Source organism: Schistocerca gregaria, unplaced genomic scaffold (assembly GCF_023897955.1).
Source record: "Schistocerca gregaria isolate iqSchGreg1 unplaced genomic scaffold, iqSchGreg1.2 ptg000720l, whole genome shotgun sequence".
NCBI classification, from domain to species: Eukaryota; Metazoa; Arthropoda; class Insecta; order Orthoptera; family Acrididae; genus Schistocerca; species Schistocerca gregaria.
In genome coordinates, this window is record NW_026062097.1 from 1 (window position 1) to 23,891 (window position 23,891).

At 39.7% G+C, this 23,891-nt stretch overlaps 5 protein-coding genes and 1 long non-coding RNA gene across 6 annotated transcripts; 3 read left to right on the forward strand and 3 right to left on the reverse strand.

Moving 5' to 3' along the window:
• Positions 1-248: 248 nt before the first annotated feature.
• Positions 249-2,849, forward strand: LOC126320390 (translation initiation factor eIF-2B subunit beta-like). Its single transcript, XM_049993848.1, has 8 exons — positions 249-444; positions 518-663; positions 815-882; positions 1,038-1,653; positions 1,793-1,845; positions 2,016-2,145; positions 2,231-2,312; positions 2,400-2,849. The coding sequence occupies exons 1-8, from the start codon at positions 368-370 to the stop codon at positions 2,470-2,472; spliced, it is 1,245 nt and encodes a 414-aa protein (XP_049849805.1). The 5' UTR covers positions 249-367; the 3' UTR covers positions 2,473-2,849.
• A 1,705-nt stretch (positions 2,850-4,554) lies between these two features.
• LOC126320384 (uncharacterized) lies at positions 4,555-7,773 on the forward strand. Its single transcript, XR_007558087.1, has 3 exons — positions 4,555-4,778; positions 4,872-5,029; positions 5,213-7,773. It is a non-coding gene; the product is annotated as an uncharacterized LOC126320384 (long non-coding RNA).
• Positions 5,586-8,928, reverse strand: LOC126320383 (myosin-9-like). Its single transcript, XM_049993838.1, has 4 exons — positions 8,801-8,928; positions 7,867-8,712; positions 7,671-7,792; positions 5,586-7,593 (listed from the first exon to the last, which is right to left on the reverse strand). Exons 2-4 carry the CDS (start codon positions 7,874-7,876, stop codon positions 5,638-5,640), a joined length of 2,088 nt encoding a protein of 695 aa, XP_049849795.1. The 5' UTR covers positions 7,877-8,712; positions 8,801-8,928; the 3' UTR covers positions 5,586-5,637.
• A 2,365-nt stretch (positions 8,929-11,293) lies between these two features.
• On the forward strand, positions 11,294-14,254 carry LOC126320439 (putative folylpolyglutamate synthase). Its single transcript, XM_049993928.1, has 4 exons — positions 11,294-11,367; positions 11,528-11,773; positions 11,921-12,061; positions 12,431-14,254. The coding sequence occupies exons 2-4, from the start codon at positions 11,747-11,749 to the stop codon at positions 13,877-13,879; spliced, it is 1,617 nt and encodes a 538-aa protein (XP_049849885.1). The 5' UTR covers positions 11,294-11,367; positions 11,528-11,746; the 3' UTR covers positions 13,880-14,254.
• On the reverse strand, positions 14,251-20,267 carry LOC126320437 (dedicator of cytokinesis protein 8-like). The gene is made up of 2 exons (XM_049993926.1): positions 19,856-20,267; positions 14,251-19,744 (listed from the first exon to the last, which is right to left on the reverse strand). The coding sequence occupies exons 1-2, from the start codon at positions 20,141-20,143 to the stop codon at positions 14,357-14,359; spliced, it is 5,676 nt and encodes a 1,891-aa protein (XP_049849883.1). The 5' UTR covers positions 20,144-20,267; the 3' UTR covers positions 14,251-14,356.
• LOC126320438 (general transcription and DNA repair factor IIH helicase subunit XPD-like) lies at positions 20,115-23,866 on the reverse strand. Its single transcript, XM_049993927.1, has 2 exons — positions 23,470-23,866; positions 20,115-23,311 (listed from the first exon to the last, which is right to left on the reverse strand). Exons 1-2 carry the CDS (start codon positions 23,472-23,474, stop codon positions 20,515-20,517), a joined length of 2,802 nt encoding a protein of 933 aa, XP_049849884.1. The 5' UTR covers positions 23,475-23,866; the 3' UTR covers positions 20,115-20,514.
• Positions 23,867-23,891: the final 25 nt, after the last annotated feature.

Sequence of the window (23,891 nt, forward strand, 5' to 3'; positions counted from 1 at the left end):
ACACACGCGAGACAGATAAGCTATGAATGAAAATAAACTAGATCGGAAGTTAATCAAATTTTCTTATATACACATCTATTAATAGTTGATGTCTAGCATGAATTTTGAATGTCAAAGCCTATTGTGCTGATAAATGCTTGTACACTATAAATCTAAATAATACAAAGATAAATACAAGCATTTTCTAAAATAATAAAATTATTTTTATTACCCAAGTTAAGAAACTTTAATTTTTGGGAATGATTCAAGACTGCTTGCTTCAATAGTCTGACAACTATATCACTCAAATAACGTTTATCCCTATTTTTTCAAACAGTCATCCTCTTTGTATCATCTAAATATTCCGTCTCATTGTAATTTCCGTAAAATGGCAGCTAAAACGTCTGACAAATTAGACAAAATCAAAGAGGCTGTTGATAGATTTACTGTCAGACTGAGAAGGGGGTATGATACGATTTTGTATCTAATAGCAGCTTTAAAAAATCTAGCTAAAAACTGATTTTTTTTACGTAAACAGGCATCTGATTGGGTCCTATGAAGTGGCCAAGGAGACTGCTTGTATTCTCAAAGATGTCATTCAAATTTGTCCTTGGAAAACTGAAGAAGATTTAATAAATATATTGAAGGAATATGGAGACCATTTGAGCCAACATAAACCGCTAGGTATGCAAACGCTTTTCATAATAAGTATCAAACAAACTAGAGCAACTTCAAACATAAAAAAACATTGCGCTGTGCTATAGGAATAGTATAATCGAAATGTATATTAAAGCATGCATGTAGCAAAGCAACGACTTATTTTAATACACTCTAGAGTTGGTTATTGTGAATACGTTAAGAAGAATTTTGTACGCTATACGAGAGGAGTCTAAAAATCTGCAGGTACGGAATGTGGAGAGGCCCTAGTATTCTAAGAGTTATCGCCTCTTCTGAAAGCAATTTTAGAAAAATACAAGGACGCGGGACTTATTGATTATTGTTCGAATTCTAAATGCAAATACTTTGGCTGATGAACTTATCATAATGTGAATAAACAGAAAAGAAACGAACTGAAAAAAAAATTTATAGGAAACGCCGAAGAATCAGATTTCTTGCGAAGCGTTTCCATGTCCATGTTGATGCAAAACACTACTAGTGGCACCTCATCTCAATTGCTGCCCTACTTTACAAAAAATGAGGTCCCTCATCGTTCTGCATCGCGTATCATAGATACCTCATCTCAACCTGGCTTGTTAAAAGTTTTGTCGACCAAAGACGATCAGAGTCAAACTCTGTCGGATGAAAACATTGGCGATTTGAAGGATTTGATAGTTGAGTGCGTTGATGAATTTATTGAAGAGCTAGATTCTGCTTATAGTAATATTGGCGATCAAGCTCAAGACCACATTCATGCCAATGAAGTAATTATGACTTTTGGAAAATCAAAGGCGGTAGCAGCTTTTTTAAAGGCTGCAGCGCGACACAGAAAGTTTGAGGTAATTGTCGCCGAAGCAGCGCCGTCATATGCAGGCCATGAGATGGCGAAATCACTGTCTTCATGCAATGCAGAGAACAAAGATTCAACTGGTTCTATTGAAGTTACGCTGATCCCCGATACGGCCATATTTGCTTTAATGTCGAGGGTCCACAAGGTGATTGTGGGCACACATGCAGGTACGAAAAGCTTATTTGAAAAATCAATCGCTCTTGCAAAAAAATGAGGATGGTCGAATATTACTTCTTTTATCTGTCATTTTTTATGTGTATTTTTATAAACTTGGGAATATCCTAACTAGTTTTGAAATACATCCAGTTATGGCAAGCGGTGGTCTTGTTGCAAGAAGTGGATCGCACATGCTGATAGAGGTACACTGGTGATATCAAAATTAGAACAAATTTACTACTTTCTGTGTCAACGATGATACCTTGAAGCAAAAAGAGTAGTAGGAGTTCTTTGTAATTTCAGCTGTAGAAAATCGGCAAACCAAGCCAATGCGAACTATAGACTCTTACTGATCTATTCATATTACTTAAAGGCTGCAAAATATCATAGTGTTTCGGTGGTTGTATGCACTGGTATTTACAAACTGTCGCCGTTGTATGTGCACGACCTTGACACTTTCAACGAACTTCATTCTCCGTCTGAAGTTCTAAGCTTCAAAAAAGGTATGCCTCTCGTAAGCCAATACATAACCGCTTTCTTAACAAAACGCTAAACTGCTAAATTTATTGATGCAACTAATCGTAATAGCTCAAAGCTTGGACGTTTCTGTAAAGAATCCGTCTTGGGATTATATTCCTCCAGAATTAATCAGCCTATACATTACGAACATGTATGTCAAAAATTTAACACCTCTTTTATGCTAAAAATATATGCATTCACATAATAACTGCGCTTTTCTATTCTTATTTGTATACAGTGGTAGTTATAGTCCATCATACATCTATAGAATCCTTGCTGAATATTATTGCCCAGAAGATGCAAAGATATGAATATACACATAGAAAAAATCCATAATCCAGTAATTTTTTCTTATCGAGGTGGCGCTCCTGATGTTAATAAAAGAGTTGACATTTTTTTATATATACAATAAATCTGTGACAAGTATATGACGAATAAGTCTTTGCCTTAAATCCTTGTTATAAAATGCCTCTAGGAATTTTTAACACATATATTTTAGCTTTTTTAGCAAATAGCATGTGCATTTTGATCTATAACATCGCCTAAGACCAATTTCAGCTCCAAATTTTGGCAGTGGATTGAAAGATGTACAAATGGATGCAGTAAGCAGATAACCTCTTGAATGTTACCTGTATGGAATAACAACAACTGAAAATAACGAAATAAAAAGGAGTATGATAGATGCTAATATTTGTAGTGCAACATGTTGCTCGGGTGTTTAATAGAAAAGAATATGCTTTTAGCGTATTTATATATTTAATAGAAATTGGTTCTCAACATATTTAAAAGATATGACGCTTGTAAAATGTATTCCTTCTTAATGTTTCTTTCTTTCACATCCAAGATTTTCATAGGAACATCTTTTTAGTTATCATTAGATATATTTCACCACGATCCATTGTGTAATAAATAATATACCTATTTTCCAAATACTTGAAACGTTCAAAAAAAATGTCTCAGAAAGTATGCTTATAATGTAAGATCGTACAAATTGTCATAGTTGCTAGATCGCATAGTAAACAATATATTTTGTTTCATTAAATTCACCGTCGGTATCAAATTTCGGTTGGGACTTGGAAAGCGATTTAAGATATAGTACGCAGGTAAAAATGCAGCTAACTATACCGTTTTTGAAGATAAGAGTAATAATCATTCGTAAAACTCTGAAATGTTTGCCTCCATAATTTCGGCATCAGTCAGAAGCATCCAGGGCTATTAGAGATGCGTGTTTTGAAGTTACAGAAGCATTCGACAGCATCTTCAGTATTCAGACTTTTGATGAAAGAGATGATTATTGGCACTGATCCCTAGATTATTTTTATCATAATTATCAACGAGAAATTTGATGGATTTTTGAAATTCTATTCTATCAGATATGGTATGAATAGGTATGAATAGGGCTCGTAATTTTTGTTCCAATTTCGAGTTTCGATCGGTAGACTAGGAATACTCTCTTTATCACTTCGCGATAACGAAGGTGACAGCTTGATTGCTCGACTATGTTTTTGTTAGAACATTTTCTCGGACTTTTATGTTCTTCGCTTCCATAAAGAATCAGTATATTGCCAAAACCAAACATTATCAAATTGTTATTCGGCTCTAGAATAATACAGAAATGGCTTTACCGCCCAGCGTCAGTTTTAAATAACAAGACGATCTTAAAACTAGTTAGAGTTTCAGTGTTGCCGTTGATGTCGTTCTGTCTCGTAATTCACTTGAATGCGACGACTATACGCATCTTTATATGTATATAAATGTAACATGCAGCCCAGAAACTTTTTTGCCCATTTTATAAAATAATTTACGTCCGCTTTATGAATTTATAAACTATGTATAGATAAAAGAAAGCGTCCTTAATTCAAAAGGTTTAAATAGTGGCGCAGAGCGTACAGATGCACTAATAAACAGGAACGTTAGCTGAAAAATCAAAATCCCAAAAACACCAAAGTCTATTAATAAAAGGAACTATGGAATATTGAAACAACTTTTTAAACTCCAGATTGATGAGAGGACATAAAAATTTTCTTTTTAGTGAGATATCAATGACGTAATATACAGTATGGTTAAACACTTATGTGTTACAGAAAATGATCTATTTTGTTTATAGAATTAATCATCGTAGTTTTTTAGTACATGCAATCTCTACACAAAATGATTAAATGTATTAAGTGTTGGGTTTACAGTTCTGCTAAATACAAATCGTTAGCTATTCACTGATTCCTAACGCTCGCTCACTACAATAAAGCTGTCCTTAATTTGAAGCTTATTTTAATCGTTATTTAATTAAGCTGAGAACTTCGACGCTGTAGTGGATAACAGTAAAATGTCCGGGATTATGTAAAAATTCTCAAATACAAAAAAATTTATTGATTTGATAATCTTATCTACAACAGTTTTACTCTGCTGTACTTTTCGATATCTTTTCTGGTATTATTTATGTGAATAGTTCGCGTTAAAAATGAATAGTCCTAATTGCAGAGATAACAATTGTAAAAGCCCAAATATTCAAGTAAGAAAATTGTCAAGTAATGCTTGGAATACAATTCGATCACATCCCTTGTTCTGCGCCACTCGTAGCGCTTATGGAAAAGCAAAGAGATCCCCTGTTATAGGTGAGGTATTGTGATACTACATCATTTGTTCTGTACTTGTTTTCAAGTCCTAACAAACTACTGTAATTTGTAACAAATTTTTTATGAATGCGTAACAGACATGCCAAATAGCAGAAAAAGCTACATACTCTTTACTTCAGTATATCATTGCTATCTATTTGGTTATTAATGATAGGTTTCGCCTTGAGGATCGGGCCGATAGAATAATAACTATGTGCTTTGAATCAGCTACAATTGTTCGTAAAAACACCGGCTTGTATGTACACCTCAGTGCACCTAATTGCAGTCAGTTTGTATGATAAATTGATGGAGTCAATATTAGAGCTTTTGATTTCTCAATAGCCCTAGATATTAGAGCGTACTTGCTTTTTATCATATTTATTACAGATTACTGTTCCAAACAATTTACACTGCATTTGAATGCCATTCGATTTTCTAGTGATTTAGGAGCATTTATTGCATACCTCATTAACATGAATTTGGGAATAATGAGGCTTCTTGCTAAGTGTTTAATGGAAATCTCTAATATGGTTTTTCAAATTCTACATGCTACTATTGGCGCAATATTAATAGTACTGGAATCCGTTAACCGTTGTATTGACTATGTCAGATTCCATTCAATCTCTGATTCAATGAAATGCAGCATGAACTTAATGAAGGATATGGTGAATCAGGTGGCGGACCAAACATCTGAATTATCGAAATATTGGAAAATGGACGTATTTCCCTTTTTTAATCGACCAAAGAGACATCAGCCATAGGATGGTCAACCAATACAAAATATGTAGTTTCAAGAAAATATAAAAATAGGCTTTTCAGCTTTATAAGTAGTATCTTTGCCTTTTGTATTAATAAATAATAACATCACATCAGAGGGCATACTCTAGAGAAGCATCCACATTCTGTATTATTTTTTCCGTCAACCAGATCTTTCTTTTCTTCCACACTACCCTCACTGATATCTTTTTGAAGTATGCTTCTTTGCTCTTTTAATTGACTGAGAACCTTGTTCAAATCACCAAATTTAATATCTACATGGTTGAGCACATCCTGCTCAGGAATGCTAATCTTGGCATTCGTAACAGATGAAGTTCCCGATAATTGCGAGAATTTACTTTGAATCTCTAACGGTGCGTGAAAAATCATTGCAGTAGCTTTGGCTGCCATGCTGTTGGCTCTTCGAATGGCCTCCTCGGAGGCGATCAGCCGGTTGTTGAGGCCCTCGATTTCATTTCTTAGCTTACAAATTTCTTCTGCTTTGACTTCAATTTCTGCTTTTAAAGCGGTAACGGTGTTCTGAACATCCGAAGAAGAAAAGCCTTCCTTATCGCATTCCGCCTCTACAACACCAGATTTCGAAAGATATGATTGTGATTGAACCTCTCCTTTTTTCTCCTTGCTACTTCGTAATGCAGGGCTCATCGAAGCACTGAGATCAAATTTGTTTGACACTTGGTCGAGTGTGCGCTGAAAAGGGGGCTCAGGGGAATTTAGCCGGGGTATATCAGCGCTATTTCTGTCATGGATATTTGGAGAACGATCATCACAAAATGATGATTGAACAGGTAGATTTAGCATGGCTGCCAAACTATTCTTTTTTGATTTTGAGGTGCTCAAAAGTACAATGTTTTCGTAGTAAGCTATCTTGTCCCGTGCCTCCCTGAGCTGATAATCGTACTCATCTAATTGCCTTTTCAACAAGGCATTGCTCTTTCTACTAGAAGCGATAGTTTCGTCGGCTCCCTGTTGCTCCTGACTAATAATATTGATTTTCTCTTTTAGTTCAGATAGTTCCGAAGTCAACTGTGATATTTCCATTTCATACTTAGCCGAGGTCTTCTTGATAGACTCTAGTGCACCTTGGCGGTCTTCTAAAATATTATTTCGCATTCGCTTTTCGTGAACTTCATTGAGGAGAGCAATTTTCTCTTCTTCTAAAAGTTCCTTGTCTTTTTCTAACTCCTGGTACTTTTTCTCGAGCTCAGAAGAAGCAATTCTTAGCCGCTCAAATTCTTCTACAAATTGAGTGTGAGACTGTTCATTCACGCGCGTCTTCTTTAATTGTTTTTTGTATTCTTTAATCAGCCTTTCTTTCTCTTCAAGTTTTTCTAAAGTTATAGCGCGAAGAGATTCGGACGTAAATAGTTCATCTTTGAGTCTCCTGCAGGTCTGATCCAATTGATCGATTTGATTCCGAAGTTCTGCCATAACTTTCTTGGACTCTAGCAACTTTTCGTCTGATAAACGTATCCGAATGTTATCGTCGCTCTCAGAAACATGCGAAATTTCATATTCACGCCATATCACCTCTTTATCTGTTAAAGGAGAAACCTCAGTAGGACCAATCGAAGCTGGCGCGCTCTCAGTCGAAACTTGGTCTGGCCTCGCATTGACATCCAGCACGGATGACACAACTGGTATTCCAAAACTGCTCAGGATTCCACCGAGAAAGTTATCAAAATCAATGTATCCTCTTCCTTCTTTGTCTAGTCGGTTCATAACCATATCTATAGATGGGATGTTTGCCATCTGTACGGGGAATTTCGAGAAAACACTTGAAGTAGATGATATCAACGACTTTATTTGGTCTGCATAAATCTTGTTGTTCGAGTTCACATCAAGTTGATCAAAAAGCTTCCTTAATCGAGCAGTAAATTCAAAAATAGTTATTTGTTCCCCAGCTTGTAAATGTTCTTCCTTTAGAGAAATAAAGATTTGATTCAGGTGCTCTAACAACTCTTCGGCCAAAGCGCGATCTTGGTGCACCGGTACCCCAAAAATTCGAATCAAGCTCCTAAAATCCTCTTCGCGAATGCGTGTCTTACGTTTCCCGGGTTCGTTTTGAGTCAGTGACACAGAACAAAAACGCACTGCCGTGTACGAAAAATGAGAGGCACCTCGGTAAATAGAATCTCATCGTTGATTTTCGAAACCAACTGCGGCAAAGAGAGTAGACCATCTTCATTCGTCAGTTCAGAACATGTCTCACGAAACTTCAGTTGATACAGACTATGTTGTTCTTAGAAAGGTGGTAAGCTATACACTCGAACCGAAAAAACAATATGCATGACGTGTAGGTGTACAAATTCATACCATCAACCATTTGCTCACAAGTTTGATTTATACCGTTGAAGTATCTGACATTTCAAACATATATGCTCGCAATTATCGGCATTAAAAAAAGCAATTTGTATTCATAACAATAAATTTGCATAACCGCAATCTAACATTATTGAAAAATTAGCTAGTTGCGGCATTTGTGTAAATTGCGCACAATTGAACTCTGTTCCCATGGTAAAGCCAAATTTACGTGACATTTGGTAATCTTATCTCTAACATATCGCAACAGCTGCCCGATTCCCACATTTTCATTTCGGTGGCTTTGCATCGCTCGATGCAGAAAAGGTTAATCCCTTTCAGATAGCTTAAATGACGAAATAAGAGAGCTTTTTAAAGCAAGTTGATTCTTGAATGTTGTAATAATAAGCTCTCGCTATGCTCGTATAATAAAATACCAACTTAGAGAAGATGACGGGATCATAGTTGAATGTTTTTGCCGCTTCTTGGTTAGGGATACGTCTTGCAGCCCCTATTACTTGACATAGAGGAAGATTGAACATATTATAAATTGAATGAATGATCTCGGACATAACGGATGGATGAGGTTTATTCAAGTTGTCTATCAGCTCAACCTTTCCAGAATAAGGATCTATCAGCGGATGGAAGATGTCTCCAGAAATAAAATAGGCCTCCATGGGGTTTTGAGTATCCGATGCACCACTCTCTTCATTTTGGTCGTTGAGTTTTAGAGAGAATTTCAGTACACTTCCTTCCCAGAACCCTTTCTTCACAAATATGACGCCTTCAAACTCACCGTCATTGCTCGAGAGCGAAGGGAGGACGTAAATTCCATTCAGTGCTTGAGAGGTGGCCTCTCGGCTATGAAAAACAGATTTAATCGCATTATGAATAGACAAGGTTAAGATAATTACTAATTGCGCGGATTTGCAAATATCTTTTTACGCACTATTCCTGAAGCAAATTTAACTTATTTGAGTTATTGTACGTTATATTTTCCCGTTTTACTATCATAAAATGTAGATTTGTAAATGAAAATTTTTGCGTCTTTAACAGCTCTTGCTGATTTTTCTTCAACTGATTATTAAGATTAAATTTAATTTTTCGAGTACGAAACCAATAAAATTTTTGTTTATTTTTTTACTGGAGTAGTAAAAATTCAAATTTATTTATTATCCCTAAATACGTAAGCTATAAGTGTAACGTTCCTATTTACTAACATAGCACTAGGACACTGTATCAGGAAATACAGGCACGCCAAACTTATAATCCTCTTATCTAAGAAGAAATCTCAATGCACTACTAATCGTTATTCTACTCTATTTAATTTTCGGCGACTGAGAAGACGCAAACAGAAGACAAACTTTGATTTCGGTTAGGGGAAAAATATTAAAAAATAGTGCATAGATCAAACAGATAGGCATTATCAAATTCAGTTTTCTGTAAATTTCTGAAAATAGATTTTCACGCCACACCTTCTAGGTATTTTGCCAATTTCTGGCTCGTACATGCGCCTATGCTTCAGATGTGAAATAAAAATTCTTATGCACAGCTAAATATTAAATGTGGCTGGACAACAAATTCGATTACGCAAATGAAGGCATGGACTCTGATCACTCTCAAAAAAAGAGGAAAAAAGAAAGAGACGGCTCTTTGCGGAGCAATCCTCCTAGTGTTACGGAGTCAACAAAAAATGTCGTTAAAACATTTTTATCTTCAAAAAATCCAGGTTTTGTACGCAGATCTCGGAAATCTAATGAATCGTTAAAAAAAAGTGAAGGATACTCAAAGAGTGAAGAAGACGAAATTGTTGATTCAGAAGGATTTAGTGATGAAATTGTAAACTCAAGTCAAGACTCTGCAAATAAAACAAAACTTCAGACTTCCAAGAAGATATCTACCCTTCAAAAAAAAGCGCCCATGATTTTGCAGCTGTTCGAACTCAGTAGTCAAAACCCTGTGACTGCAGATACTGTCGACGAAGCTTTCATGGATACGCAACCGCAGAACCCAGAACCCAGTCAGACAGGTCGTCCCAGAAAAAAGAGGGGAAGGTCAATGTTAAATGGAGAAGCAAGTAGCATATCTTTGAACAATACCGACCTTAAAATAAATGCGACTTTAAAAACGGATGATTCAAAATTCGCAAAAAACAGGAAATTTTCAGTTAAAGATGAAACTAAAACTTCTTGTCTAGAAAACCGAACAAACTCGAATAATAAGGAATCATGTGAAGATCGCCAAATTGATGAAACCGAACAAGATGCGTTAAATGGAAAAACCAACTCCTCTTTGAGAAATTCATCGAAGCCTTTGGATGATTCAGAGCCCGAAGATAAGAAAGTCACGCGTACATCTAAAAGTCCTAAAATCAATCCCAGACTTGTTACCTTACCCCCAAGAAAAGGCCCTTTTTTAGAAATGTGGCCAGAGGATAAAGTGCCACGCAGTACTGAAAACCAGAGTTCGGCTGACGCAGAAATTCGGTTTATGATATCTTGTGGGCAGCGCCCAGCTGTCTTGTCGAATGTCCCTAGATGTCCTGAAAGGCCGTTTAAGAAGGCACCATTTTTAGCTTCGGAAGACTTTGCAATGCTTGTATGGATGGCTCGAGTATATCCAATAGAACCAAGAAGAAGGAGCACTAAAGTATGGAAATGGGCCGAACAGCACGAACTCACTTCTAGACCTTGGGATAGTATGCGGAGTCGTGTCAGGTTACTGACCGATTATCTAGAAAACCGCAAACCCCTGCCTGATGATTTGCTCAAACTTGTAAAGAAATCACCATTGTTTACCGTTTCTGGCAACGTTATAACCTCTGTTGTATCGGAAGAAGTAGAACGTCAAAACTCAGCCGGAGAACAGAATTTTATAGAAACAGTAGACTGCTCAAAATTCTTAAAGGCAGAGGCACGAAGAGCAGCTATAAGATGTCAAAAAAAAGCGAACGGCTGAGTAAGCTCGTTGAAACCACTATTCAATGCGATGGTGCCTGCTTTGTGACGAAATGAACGACTACTTTATTTAGCCGACTGACAAGGACAGTCACAGAAATTTTTGTCAGGCAATACAACCTCAAACTAGCTAGTTCTGCAATTCTAACACTAACCTTCTCTATCGGTGCCATTTAGAACTTGCCATTGCTATTTAGCGAGGTAACGGATATGTCGCCCACATCACTTCCATGTATTTAATGTAGCTATATTGTTGTAACAGTATAAACATAAAAACAAATATGTGTTTGAAGAGCAAAGTTTTATCTGAGGATGTCCTGCATAACTCTCCCATACTTACAAGTTTTAAATCCTGTCAAAAATTGAAAGCTGCTCTCTGTTTCGTTCACCTTTTCAAGACGAAGCACAACGACAATCTGCTGAACGCTTTGAAACTGTCTATTTGCGTGTTGTGTAACTTTTCATGACTCAACATTGTACTGTGTGCATTCTATTGTTGACCCCTCACTCCCCTAGTAAACCTGCTTCTGCACGCTGATACTCGGACGCTTAGCCAAAGGTAGGGTCGAACGATTGCATCATGCCGCGCTATATTCAGGTAGACACACACGCCATAACAACCGCTGCATGCAACATCTGTTCCAAAATATAGAAAAGATTTAAGTTTTTGATAAAATTAACTAAGGCAACTGAATTTAAAAAATTTTTTGATTTTATAGGATTATTTAACTCAGACGAACTTTTCAGCATCTATTCTATATTAAAACTAGCCCCACACGTCATATAGCTTTATCCGTTTTGTCTTCCTGTGCAACACTGTATCGAGACGAAAGTTACATACCTCGTTGTGGGGGGCAGACAATAATACCCGACAATTGCAGCAAGTGTTTCTAGAGAGTCTAAACTCATAACTCGATAAATTGCTTTCTTCACAAAAAATGGTAAACATATGCAGGGATTATAAAGTACGGCTGTGATGATGTGCCACGTTAAAGAGAACAAGCCTTTTTTATAGTAAATTTAAAATTCTCTGTTCTATAGTTCTATAAAGCGGAGGACAAAAAGTGGAAACTAATAGGTAATTGCAAAATTGCGTCTATATGATTGTTTAGAGTGCCCTGCGGGCCCTCAATTCTCTGCAATCTAATTCAATGGCTTTGGCTAATTCAAAAAAAAGGCTGCTAAAGGAAAACAGGCAACAAAATGCCGCAAATGAAGAGACGATGCAGTTATGTGAAATATTAGGGATTGATGTATGTAGTGAATAATCAATCGCACTTTTCAAACAACCGATTTTTGAACTCCGGTATCGCGTTTTTTTCGTTCGGGCTGAGGTGGCTTTATAGTAAGTAGATCGTTACTTGAGCAGATTTGAGGCGAAAATACAATTGTTGTTGAATCCCAAGGCAAGAATCAAAAATCGTTTCCTAATTTTACTACATATAAAGGCTTTTTTTTTTTTTTTGAGAAGCCGTATTGTGCAAACAAGACACAACGATTAGTCTATCTCTTGAATTTTGAATTCATGACAAAAAAATTTTATCGAACACATCGAGCTACGGCCAACGGTTTTTATTCTGAACTGATATCTTTAACTTGAACATTTTCGTGACTGAAAAAAGATTGAGAAACTTTCGAAACGTGCTTTCCATGTTGCTGGCACCAAGGGTAAAGGATCAACATGTTCTATGGTAGAATCTATGCTCAGAAGTCATGGATACTCGACCGGTTTGTACACTTCCCCTCATTTGGTCACTGTTCGCGAGCGTATTCGACTAAATGGTGCCTGTATTTCAGAAGAAATGTTCGCATACTACTTCTGGCTGTGTTGGGATTTGCTGGAAAAATCTCGCAGCGATTATTTGTCCAACCACCTCAATTGGTTTTTTTATCTAACCCTTTTGGCACTCAAAATTTTTTCTGACAAAAACCTAGACAGCGCCATTATCGAGGTCGGTATCGGTGGTCGTATCGATTATACCAACGTTTTAACTTCTCCTGCTGTCTGTGGGATTACGCTACTTGATTATGACCACACCAATGTTCTAGGAACCACTATACAAGAAATAGCACAAGAAAAAGCAGGTATTTTGAAGCCCAACACTCCTGTCGTTACTGTAGAACAACAGCCTGAAGCATTGAAAGTCATCCTTCAAAAGGCCAAAGAAATTAACTCTCCAATTTTTTTGTCGCACCCTTCTGTTTCGCTTTATACCCAGTCTGTTCCGTCACTTTCAGACTCATCCCTAGGCATAAAACCGGAATTTATGCAGCGCAATGCCTGCCTCTCTATAGCATTGTTAGACGTCTGGTTTCAACGCTCGCCAACTAGTAAGGTTACACACACAAAATGTTTCCCTCAGTACAGCCTACCTTTAGATAATTCTCTCAACGTACCATTCTATCCTACTTTCACGCTGTCTTCGGAGTGCATTAATGGATTGCTTACTCATCACTGGCCAGGGAGAGCACATATTGTTTCCATGGCGAATCACCCCATCTGCTTTTACCTAGATGGTGCACACACTATACAGAGTATGAAATTATGTATAGAATGGTACTCGAGTTGTACTCGACATCTGACTCAGCTCAAACGCATCCTCATCTTCAATGTCAGCAAGCCGCGTGACCCTCAAGCACTTCTAACGCCTGTTGTGCAGGCAATTCAAACTGGGCTTCACTTCAGCCAAGTCTACTTCACCAAAAGTCAATTGCATCCTTCACGCCGAAAAGATGGCAGCAATGATCTGTCTTATGAACAGAATACAGACGAGGCCTGGCAAGTAGAGCAAACCAAAATATGGCAAGATTTGGTTTCTTTTATCAAACAACGCACTGGCTCTAACCTAACACACCAATCAGTCAGTTGGCCCTCCGTTCAATCCAGCTCGACTGTCGACGAGGTCATCGGACAGATCATCGACCACTCAAAGTCCCAACCGGGCGTCCGGTACGAAGTTCTGGTAACGGGGTCTCTCTATCTCGTAGGGGCAGTTCTAGAACTGTTAAATTACCCAATAGATCAGGTGTACGAGACGTCAGATAATAGTAGAACAGCCAAGACTCAGTAAAGTTATTCAAGCTACGCACGCCGGTCTAATCAAAAACTGAACTCCAAAATTTTGTCTCTAGCTGCAGCATATCCTTTTCACGACTTCTGGAGTTCCCAAATTCATCAAAGATCTTCAGAATAACCGCGAAAGTATGCCTCGACACGAAAGAATCGAGCATCAGGTGTCTCTGGCCGACTGTCACCTCGCATAAAACCCAAAACTCACAGACACAACGGAGAGAAAGAGGTCAGGTGCACTCTATTATCACCACCTAAGCAAAAGAGAACAATACACCAAGTGCCAAGCTCTCCTCGTGTGTTGATAGGAAAAAATCACAAAAAAGAACACCGAAATCGTCTTCAACTGGTCGCATAAAACTCAATACGCTGTTTAAAAAAATTGCTGTGCAGATATATGTGTTTTATTTCTTGTTCTAAGGAGAAACCATCCTAAAAAAAAAAAAATACGAAAAATGTGCACAAAGTAGCTGATATGCTATTGTTGAGATAAAAACCCTTCCTGAATTTCACTTATCGGGGTGTCTGTCAGCTTGCAAATAAGTTGTTTTAGCATAAAGTACCCTTTTTCTAACTCATTCTGAAGGGCCTGTTGGTCTTCGCCAATGATGCGGCTATTAATTTCTAACCCTTCAGCAAGAAGTTTGAGAAATTCTATAAACGCGCTCCTTAATTCCTTCTTCTTTTCCAAAGGATAATCGGCATTGGCGGCCAAAAATTCTCGTGCGATCGCGGCTGGACCAGCGTTGACCTGAATAAGTAAGGTGCCCTGCAGCTCACGCTGCAAAGTTTTGGTGTTCTTGGAAAGCGAATTGAGTTCGGCGCTGAGCGCTTGGGCCTTCCTTTGGATGAGCTCAATGGAGCCCTGAATGGGGGAAATGTCCACGACTTCAACGTGACTAATCGGCAGGCGCTTCTTGATGCAGGGAAAAAACCCGTCAACGGTGAGGATAAATTTGTGCTTCCATTGGTCTGATAGCTTTTCGGAAGAAGAAGATGTGCTAAACGGTATTTCGTACACAAACCGGTTGATGTTCTGATGCTGCTCGTAAAGTGTGGGCCGAGACATCAGCTCGCTCTCCGAGAAGTACGGGGTGACGGAAACGAGCTGAATGTAGAGATGGTTCGGAGTGATCGACAGATCTTCAGGCGATTTGGTGTTGCTCACGAAGTGCAAATAGTCCTCCGGAATAATGGTCAAAAACTGCTCGGTCAAGTGAGTCTGAATGGTGTCCAAACGAGAGGAAGCCAGCTCTTTGTATATGAACTGCTTTCCGTTCAAGTCCTGAAACTTTTCATTGTTACCGAAATACGCAACGCGATAGTACTGGGCAAATATGCGGTTGTTCGCCTGCGCCCTGTTAGTCGTGAACTTGCACAGCTGGTAGAGATCACCGTAGCAAACGCACAGCTTCTCGTAGTCGTGACGAACCTGGTAAATCGGTAAAGTAAGATTGTAAACCTCAATACACGACTCGAATATGGAAATCTTTCTCAAGTTCGAAATCGCCTGCTGTAGATAGTTCAAAAAGCCGTTCTCTGTAAATATCTCAGATTGACAGATCTCCTGTTCCAGTGAGGCAATCTCGCTGCGCTTGGGCAGCACGAGATCCTTGATCAGCGCCTCATAAATCAGATTGTTTTTCGAGGCGTGGTAAATCGGGTTGAATCGAGAAAGCAGCCGGAGGTATTCGGCAACCAAAATCGCCTGAGTAATTCGAACCATGGCGCACTCCTCGTACTGGCCCTGATGCTCGAGCATCAGGGCAATCTTCTCCAGCTCCGGAAGACGCAAGTCAGGAGAATCAACGTAGCTAAGACTGATTCGATAGTAAAGGTCAATCATCGACTCCGGATCAAAGCGATACTCCGCCATCTTCACGTTGGTCTTGATCGTCTTCTCGACTCTGCCCAATAGCACCTTGACCTCCTGCAAAAAGTCGCCTTGGTTCGAACTCACGTCCTTAAAGTACAACGTCAAATACTTCGGCATGTCTTGCAAAAAATACTTCAACGGCTCGTCGCCGTCTACGCGATCCAGCTTTTGCCTCGCGAAAAATTCAGATATGGCCACCCCTATCTGCAGCTTCATTCGACTAAACTGCTTGCACTCCGACATGTTCATCTTGATCATCAAAAAGAACAAGTCGTTCGCCATGCTTCGAATGCTGGGCCAGTTCGAATTCTCCATAGAAACAATCGCATGCGTCAGGGAACCGCAGACGCCAGAACGATACCTGAACAACGGCCTCTTGAAGTAAGGTATCAACCACTTCAAATGCTTGTAGGTGAGCTCAATCACGTCAAACGCCTGGTTGCTGCTCAAAATGCTCACGAAAACCAAAAATGACGACACAAACGACTTCTTGGCCTCCGCCACGCCACCGTTCCCACTCAAGACAAACCCACTACCGTCTGACACGGGCTGCAGCAACGCGCTGTGATAGTGACAAATCCAGTGCGCGAGACTGTACAACACAATCAGACTGACCTCTCTAGTCAGGTTTTGCATTTTCCTGGTCAGTACGGGCAACTGATACATGAACGAAATCTTTTTCAAAAACAACCGATTCGCCTGGTTGTAATCCACGTCCTGGGTGTAGGTAATGAGATCCTTGTCGACTACCTGATTCAACATAGACGACACCGTCTTCGGCTTAAAAGAGCGCTTCTTCTTCGCTCGCCGATCCTTGTCCTCGTCTCTCTTGTGAATATCCCTGGATGACTCTGTCGACAGCTCTCTACCGACTGCTTCGGACTTGGACAACTCGGCGGCTCCGCGATACTCAAATATAGACAGCGCGGACGCCAGGCTGCTCAAAAACCCCAAATGGTGGTCTGCGTTCTTGTCTGAATTCCACCAGGACTTGAGCACGGCAATGTCTACGTGCTTCAATATCCAGAGAAAGCAGACGAGCCAGCAGCTCTCCTCCTCGGAATTCATGTCGCTATACGTCTTCATCACTTCCCAGCGCTCCGAAAGCAAAATGACGTAGAGAAAGTAGATCTCGGCAATCCTGGACTTCTTTTCAGGTGCCGAATACCGGGGGTCCATGTCGTGCTTTATGAACAGGTCGCGCAGCGTCTGTATGGCGATAAAGCGCTGTCGGTGTCCGGATTGCAAATTGGAGCATTCGAACACCTCGCTGAGAAGCAGAGTCGAGAGAAGATGGCGCTGATAGTACTGTTGCTGTATTTCAGTAACGGAGGTAAAATTAACGGGATTCTTCAAAGGAAGATTGAGCGGAATATAATGCTCGTAGTCGCATATAATCCTCATAAAATAAAACTTGTAAAAGACGGTGGGCAACGTAAACTCTCGGAGAGTGTCCAGCGTCGAAATGAAACTGAAAATCATGCTGCAGACAACACCCCGGTCTAGAATCGAAAGAAGATCTCGTAAAAACAGAGCAGCAGATTTGCAGAGGTCCTTGCACCACTCGTCCTCAGGCTGAGAGAAATTGGTATGCAACGAAACAGGATCAGCCTTTGCCTCAGCCGCGTCTCGATTGACCCGAGCGCCGATGTTACCACTACTACTACTGCTATTGACAGGGGTGGTATTGGTGATCAAGTTGGAAGCAGCGTGCGGCTCCGGACGGATGACCTTTATCCCAGCTATGTGCTGCTTGATCAAGATTGCACATTTGCGAATTAGGAACTTTAGCATGAACAGATAATTCCCGGAAAAACGCTCTGATCTATTCTTGGTGTCAATGTAAGGCTTTTTATCATTGCGCAGCATGAGCACCATTGCCTTGTAAAGCAATTTGAACAAAAACCAAGCGCAGATAACACTAGAAGACTTGAGGTCTTGTGTCTGAATGAATTGAAGGTACCACAGCTCTAACAAGACGTTCGGGAGGGAATGAGAAGCATTCGGAACGAGTTCAAACATATATTCGACGTAGTTTTCAAGCAGCTTCGAGCCGTAGTCTTCAGAATTCTGCTGGATTGTCATCGCAGCATTCAACAGCTGCGTATATACTTCGTTTTGGGTAGCCGAATCGGTAAACGAAAGGATGAAGAATAGAATATCAAACACCACCGGGAAATGTGCAATAAGCTTAGAGGGGTGTGCCCTAACCAAGTCCTTGAGGACAACATGAAGTGTTTTCAAGTCGTGTGATTGCTCACGAAAGGCCTTGTATTGATCAACTAGTTGAACAAGGTAATGATCCTGGAAATATATTGATGAAATGGCTTTGATTCCGATCGTAAACAACGGCTTACCAGCATCAAGCCACTTGACGTTCTTGGACGTCTCCGAATTCACTCGCAACGAATCCACTTTGTCCAAAGCCGGATAGAGGCTCAGATAGTCCGAAGATGGTAAACTCAACGCAATTGGCAAATGATAAACTCCATCATTCAAAATTTTGCCATCTGGATAGAGTTTAATTAATGCATATCCTATAGGCAACAAGTTCGGGTCATCAGAATGGTTGGACTTTTTCATGTGGCATTGCACATGGTAGAAGGATGCAACTATATGGTGCTTCGACGTCAAAGAAACAGGAAGCTCGAGCTTAATCTCCTCAAAAAAAAGAGGCCTCTTTTTGTTGTTGTGATAGGTGACATTGGTACTAGCCGTATTCGTAAACTTATCCTGGACGCTTGTTCCATAAAAGAGAGGAAGACCTTCCTTTTGAAGATCATCGTCATCTTCTAGCATCTTGAATTTAATTACTACATTTTTGCAATTCCCACTATAGTGACTAAAATTAGCCTGTTCTGGCAAAAGGTACATGCTGTTCTCATAGTTTACAAAGGGGACCACGCATTTGTTATTCTTGATACCAATGTACGTAAAATCTGCCATCTCCCGAACTATTGGAGTGTCCGGTTGTCGGTTTGCTGACTTAACCATCTGCAAGTTATGGGTACAGCGCGGCCCTACATCAGCATCGTCTTTCAACATTTTCAGCTCTATCGAAACTCTAGCTGGGATTTGCACCTTAGCTTTCGAAGATTTATCCAGAGCCTTTTCGATGCAAGAAAATATGTCTTTGTCGAGCTTGAATCTAAAAAGCCCATTCATCTCGACTTTTGAAGTAGCTAGCGTCTGTTCATCGCTAAATAGTTGAACAGCCGCGTATCCAAATGTGTGATGATACTTGCGAAGGAACGCAGTGTTCTGTTGAATCTCATTGACGCATTTATCAAGCTCCTTCTTCTTAGCTTTCGGATTGAGATAGATCTCAGAAGCGCAGGAAGAAGCTCGAAGAAGCGTTTTAGACACAGTGATAAACATGTAAATATTAGGATTAGCATATGCCAAGTTGAAAATGCAAACTTTCGATGACGCAATCGGATCTCTATTTTTTGGGTTAATGTCAATCATCCGCAGAATCTCTTGAGGATTTAAATCAAAATTCCAAGTTTCTGAAATTTTCTCTTTTTTTTCCAAGTCATACAGAGAAATACTCCCATACAAAGGTTCTATATAGCCTATTTCAAATTCAAGTTCTAAAGGTTTAACGAGAATTTGAATTCCAGCCAATCTGTCAATTTGCCCCTTTCCAAAAGAGAACGGATTTACATTTTTGACCAAGTTATCAAATAAATAAGAAGAAAAAAGACAAAAGCGATCCTGGGTGACATCAGTAATAGCTAACTCATTAATGCTGCTGACATTAGGTATGTCGCTAGAGTAATTCTTAATAGCTGAACTTTCCGGCTTATCAGAGGGCTCTGCGTTGGGTGAATCCACGTAATAATAAATATCTTTCAGGTCTTCGACACCGCCATAATTTGTAAGAGAGTACATCTCATACTTCTTCTTCACGATAACCCAATTTTTTTCGAAAAATTTCAACACATAGTCTATAAAAACATCTTGTTCTCGGACACCCTCTCGAAGACCCTCGTTCAAAAACGTTAGTGGTTGGGCGTTTTCAGTTAATTAACCCCCCACAAGCGCGATACGGCCTTCAGTAATAAAGAAATAAGTTGAGTATTATAAACCGATACGTACTGGAATGTGTTGAATTGTTCTAATATTATGTGTCTGCTCTTCTACAACTACGTCGTCTTCGGGCCATTTGATGATTGAAGAGAGAGAATCCTTGTCGATATGAGGATCCGAAAAGTGTTGTTCGTAGACTTCAAATAACTTCACGTTCAAAACCATCGATGGTACAGATTCAGAGATAAACCTCAGAGGAGGTTTTTGCTCTTGAATCCTCGACGTGGGAAAATTACTGCTGCCCGACAAAAAAGAAACATTCTGAGGTGAATCCTCCTTATTTTTGACTTTATGCATATCGCAAAATCGAACTTATGAACAGCAGCTATAGTGCAGAGCAAATGAAAGCGGATCGTAAAGTATATATTTATCGCTCTTGTAACAGAAAATGTATTTTTTTAGACATTTTCCTTGGTCATAACTGATGCTCGTAAATTTTTGCATTGCGTACATGTGGGAGCTCCACGTTTAGATAGAGACATACAGAGACGTTGCCTTGAGGTACCCATCTTCTCCTGATACAAACACAAAAGCATTATCTTAAAAATAGGATCGCGGTATAAGAAAATACACAAACCACAATCGCTTTCTGTTATTTCTACAATTTTTCGACCTTAAATCGTTCTCATGCGATAATAATGGTTTCGGTTGATGTGAAAACGAATGAATTACAATTGATAGTTTTTGATCTGTGAGCTGGGTTGCTGACTGATATGTGTCGCATCCCACAAACTGGTTCCAAGCTGCGCTTCTCGAGACAGAGGCTGCGCCATCAGTTTCAGAAACTGCCTCGAAAGGATGGTAGCTCCTTCAGTGCTTAAATTGAGTTGACTACTGGTCAAAAACTGTGTAACCCACTGAGGTAGCTTGTCGCGCTTGTCTACGCGTGTATACCGACTGTCGGCAAATATCATAATTCCATAGTCGCTCTTTCCTCTAAAAACACGGCCAATGCATTGCGCTGCCATGCGCATAGCATCAAAGTTCAAATAGTCGTTTTCCCTGATTTGATAATTCGATCTGAGAAACTCGAGCTTCGCTTTCAGTATTCGACTTTCGGTATAAACGTACGGAATTCCGAACAAGATGACACACCTACCGTATTGGTGATCAAAGTCGACTCCCTCTGATACCTTTCCCCTTGCTACACTCAGCAAAACTGCACCACGACCGTTATCACACGCCTGCTGGTAGCTCGTAAGTGCCATCTCAGTTTCTAAGATATTTTCTGTTTCCACAAAAAGAAGTTTGTACTGAACGAGTCGATGAAGCATGCCCATTTCATTCCACATGCTGACTACTACCTCTAAGTATTGATAGCTGGGGAAGAAGCATACGATGCCATCAGGAACGTGCCTCGAGAGACTCAAGAGAAGGTCTGCAAAATTGCGAACTACGTCTGGCTGCATGCGCAAGGAAAACTTGCTGCTCAAGGGTGTTTGGTCTTCGCCTCGGGAGACAATCAGTGGGCATATCGAGGGCCTTGACAAAGTCATGCTAAGTGATACAGTCACTATCGGGTTCATGCCAATAATTCTCGGTAGCATAGTGATCGGGGATAGTGTACCTGATGTTAGGATTACCCTTTGAAAACGCTGTAGAATCACCTTCATGCAAATCGATGCATCCAGACATGCCAACTGTAAAGTTGGATTAGAAATGGTAGGCGTCCGGTCGTCCCATGGTTCCATTAATACGATGAATCCTTCATTCAAATAGGCAGCCGCAATCGATACTAGATCACAAATTGTAGAAATTGGTGTAAATCTATCAATTTCTTTTAGCTCGAGAACATTCAAAAGAGATTGCAGACGACGGCTGCAATGCTGAAAGATGGCACCTGTTTTATAGTCGATCAGGCGATCAGCCACCACCGGTACCTGGTAGATCTGTCCACTATTCTTATCTCTATCTTGTTCAGCGATACCTAACCTAGGTTCCTCAGGGTTCTCATCCGTGCCAATCCAAGAAACGATACCCGCAAGAAAGGTTCGAGGGGTTTCTCGAACCACCTGTTTCTGGCGTAGGCGACTTCTAAAATAACCAACAATTCGATCCAAAACATGAACAAACGATTTTATTTCGAGTAATTGGTTGGGAATGCATACTGGGTTACTGATTGTAAAATCAAAAAATGGGTTTTTTCTTATTTGATCCTGAGAGGAATCGAATATAGGCTGTTCGGCTCCGGTCGAACCATTGTCTTGTGGTCGAACCAAAGTCTCCTCAGGCGTTGTTGTTTTGCTATCTTTCCTTGCCTTTGAACGATTTGCTACTTGGCTCAAACTTTTCAATAATTCCTGGTATTCTTTCTGAAATTTCTCAGAATCTTTTGTTTCTACTTGTTGTCCCAGCTGAGATAACATCCGAACGTTAGCATGTGCCTTCTGAACGGTATGTCGATTGATTCTCACTGACAATGCTTCAATGCAGACATCATCGATATTGTGTGCTTCGTCAAACACGACAATCGAATCGCTTCTCAATTGCTGCGACACTAGCTCGCTGATGCGCGGGTTAAGTATGTACTGATAGCTATAAACAATAATATCTGCTAAGGGCAATAAACGGCGACAGAGAAAATAGGGACAAACATGCTGTGCTTTGCCCAAGAGACTTAGATCATCAAAAGAATAAATACCTGTCAATAAAATGTCTTTTCCTCTTGCCTCATATCCTTCATAATAAGGACAAAGACCTTCAAGCTCCTCCGTATACATCACCCCGGTGACGTGGCTGCGGCCTTGAGTTGCCTTGGACGTATTTTGCTCTAGTGCTTTGTCTCGGATATATGGAGAAGTTAAGTCGCGACATCTAGCATCAACCTCTGAGCGCTTTTGCAATGATTGAACGGCAGGATTCAGACACATCTTCACTCTAGACGATAAAGACAGTGCCAAAAGCTTTACCCTATTTCCCACAGGAAGTACAGTGTTTTTTGATTCCTCATGTTGCGGATTGCCGTACGAGGCACTCTTTGGACCATCCGAGCGCCAATCTTTTGCAGAAGATGTTTCTTCGTTAGAGTCTGCTTCTGCTTGCTGAGAAATGTTTGCTTCATTAGAATCAGTCAACCCACCATTCTGAATCTTCTCGTTGCTGTCTTCTAGCATGTGTCTTTCAATATTCATCCAAACGTTCTTGAGCTCCTCAATAGTCTTGTTTATCTCCCCTAGGGTTCTGCAGCAATAAATAAACTTGAAATAAGAAGCAATTCCATCTTTATTTGTATTAAGAGGAATGTTTTCGAAAATGCGCTGCTGCTCGGTCATACCCTCACGGCGAGCCAAAATCCAAGAAAGTATTAAGGATAGAAGTGAAACAGTCTTCCCAGTACCTGTGGGCATTTCTAACGCACAGGGGCCTTTTTGGTCAAGTGCACGTTTCAAATGAAGCATGTATTCATATTGCTCTGGATAAATGTAATCATAGGGAAAAAAAACCCAAATGCCATCCAAAAAAAACCTAGTATCAAAGAGATGTTAAAAGAGATGCGGAGAGAGACAAAGAGCCAAGTATCACAACAGAGTATCTCCCTCACAAAACTGGAATATTATTCTCACCTCATAAGAAGGTCTCATTGTTAAGAACTGAACAAATTCGTGCATGCTTAGCGCACCTACTTCATTGAAGTTTTGTTAACGTCAAAAATTCACGTCGTAAACTTGAATCGATACACAAAATAATAGGGTTTAGCAGTTGATAGTCTAATGCCATCAAAACATTATACGTTCTGTGTATTTGATATAAGGATAGAAGGATATGACACAAAGTATGGTTATTGTGTCTAGCAAATCTAATATCGGAAGTGAAAAGAATGTTGTTGCTGTTATAATTGGGCACTATAATTAACCAAATTCAATTCAACAATGCATAATTTTCTTGTTTGACATAAAGTATTTTAGTGCAATTTTTATGTTTTGTGCTGCCTGCAAAGCTGAGATGAATGATAATGAGACATGTGGGATAGATGAAAGGCGCAATTGAAGGAAAGAACAGTTCTTGCCAGCGAAATAACTCCTAAAAAAGGAACAGATCTTTGGAT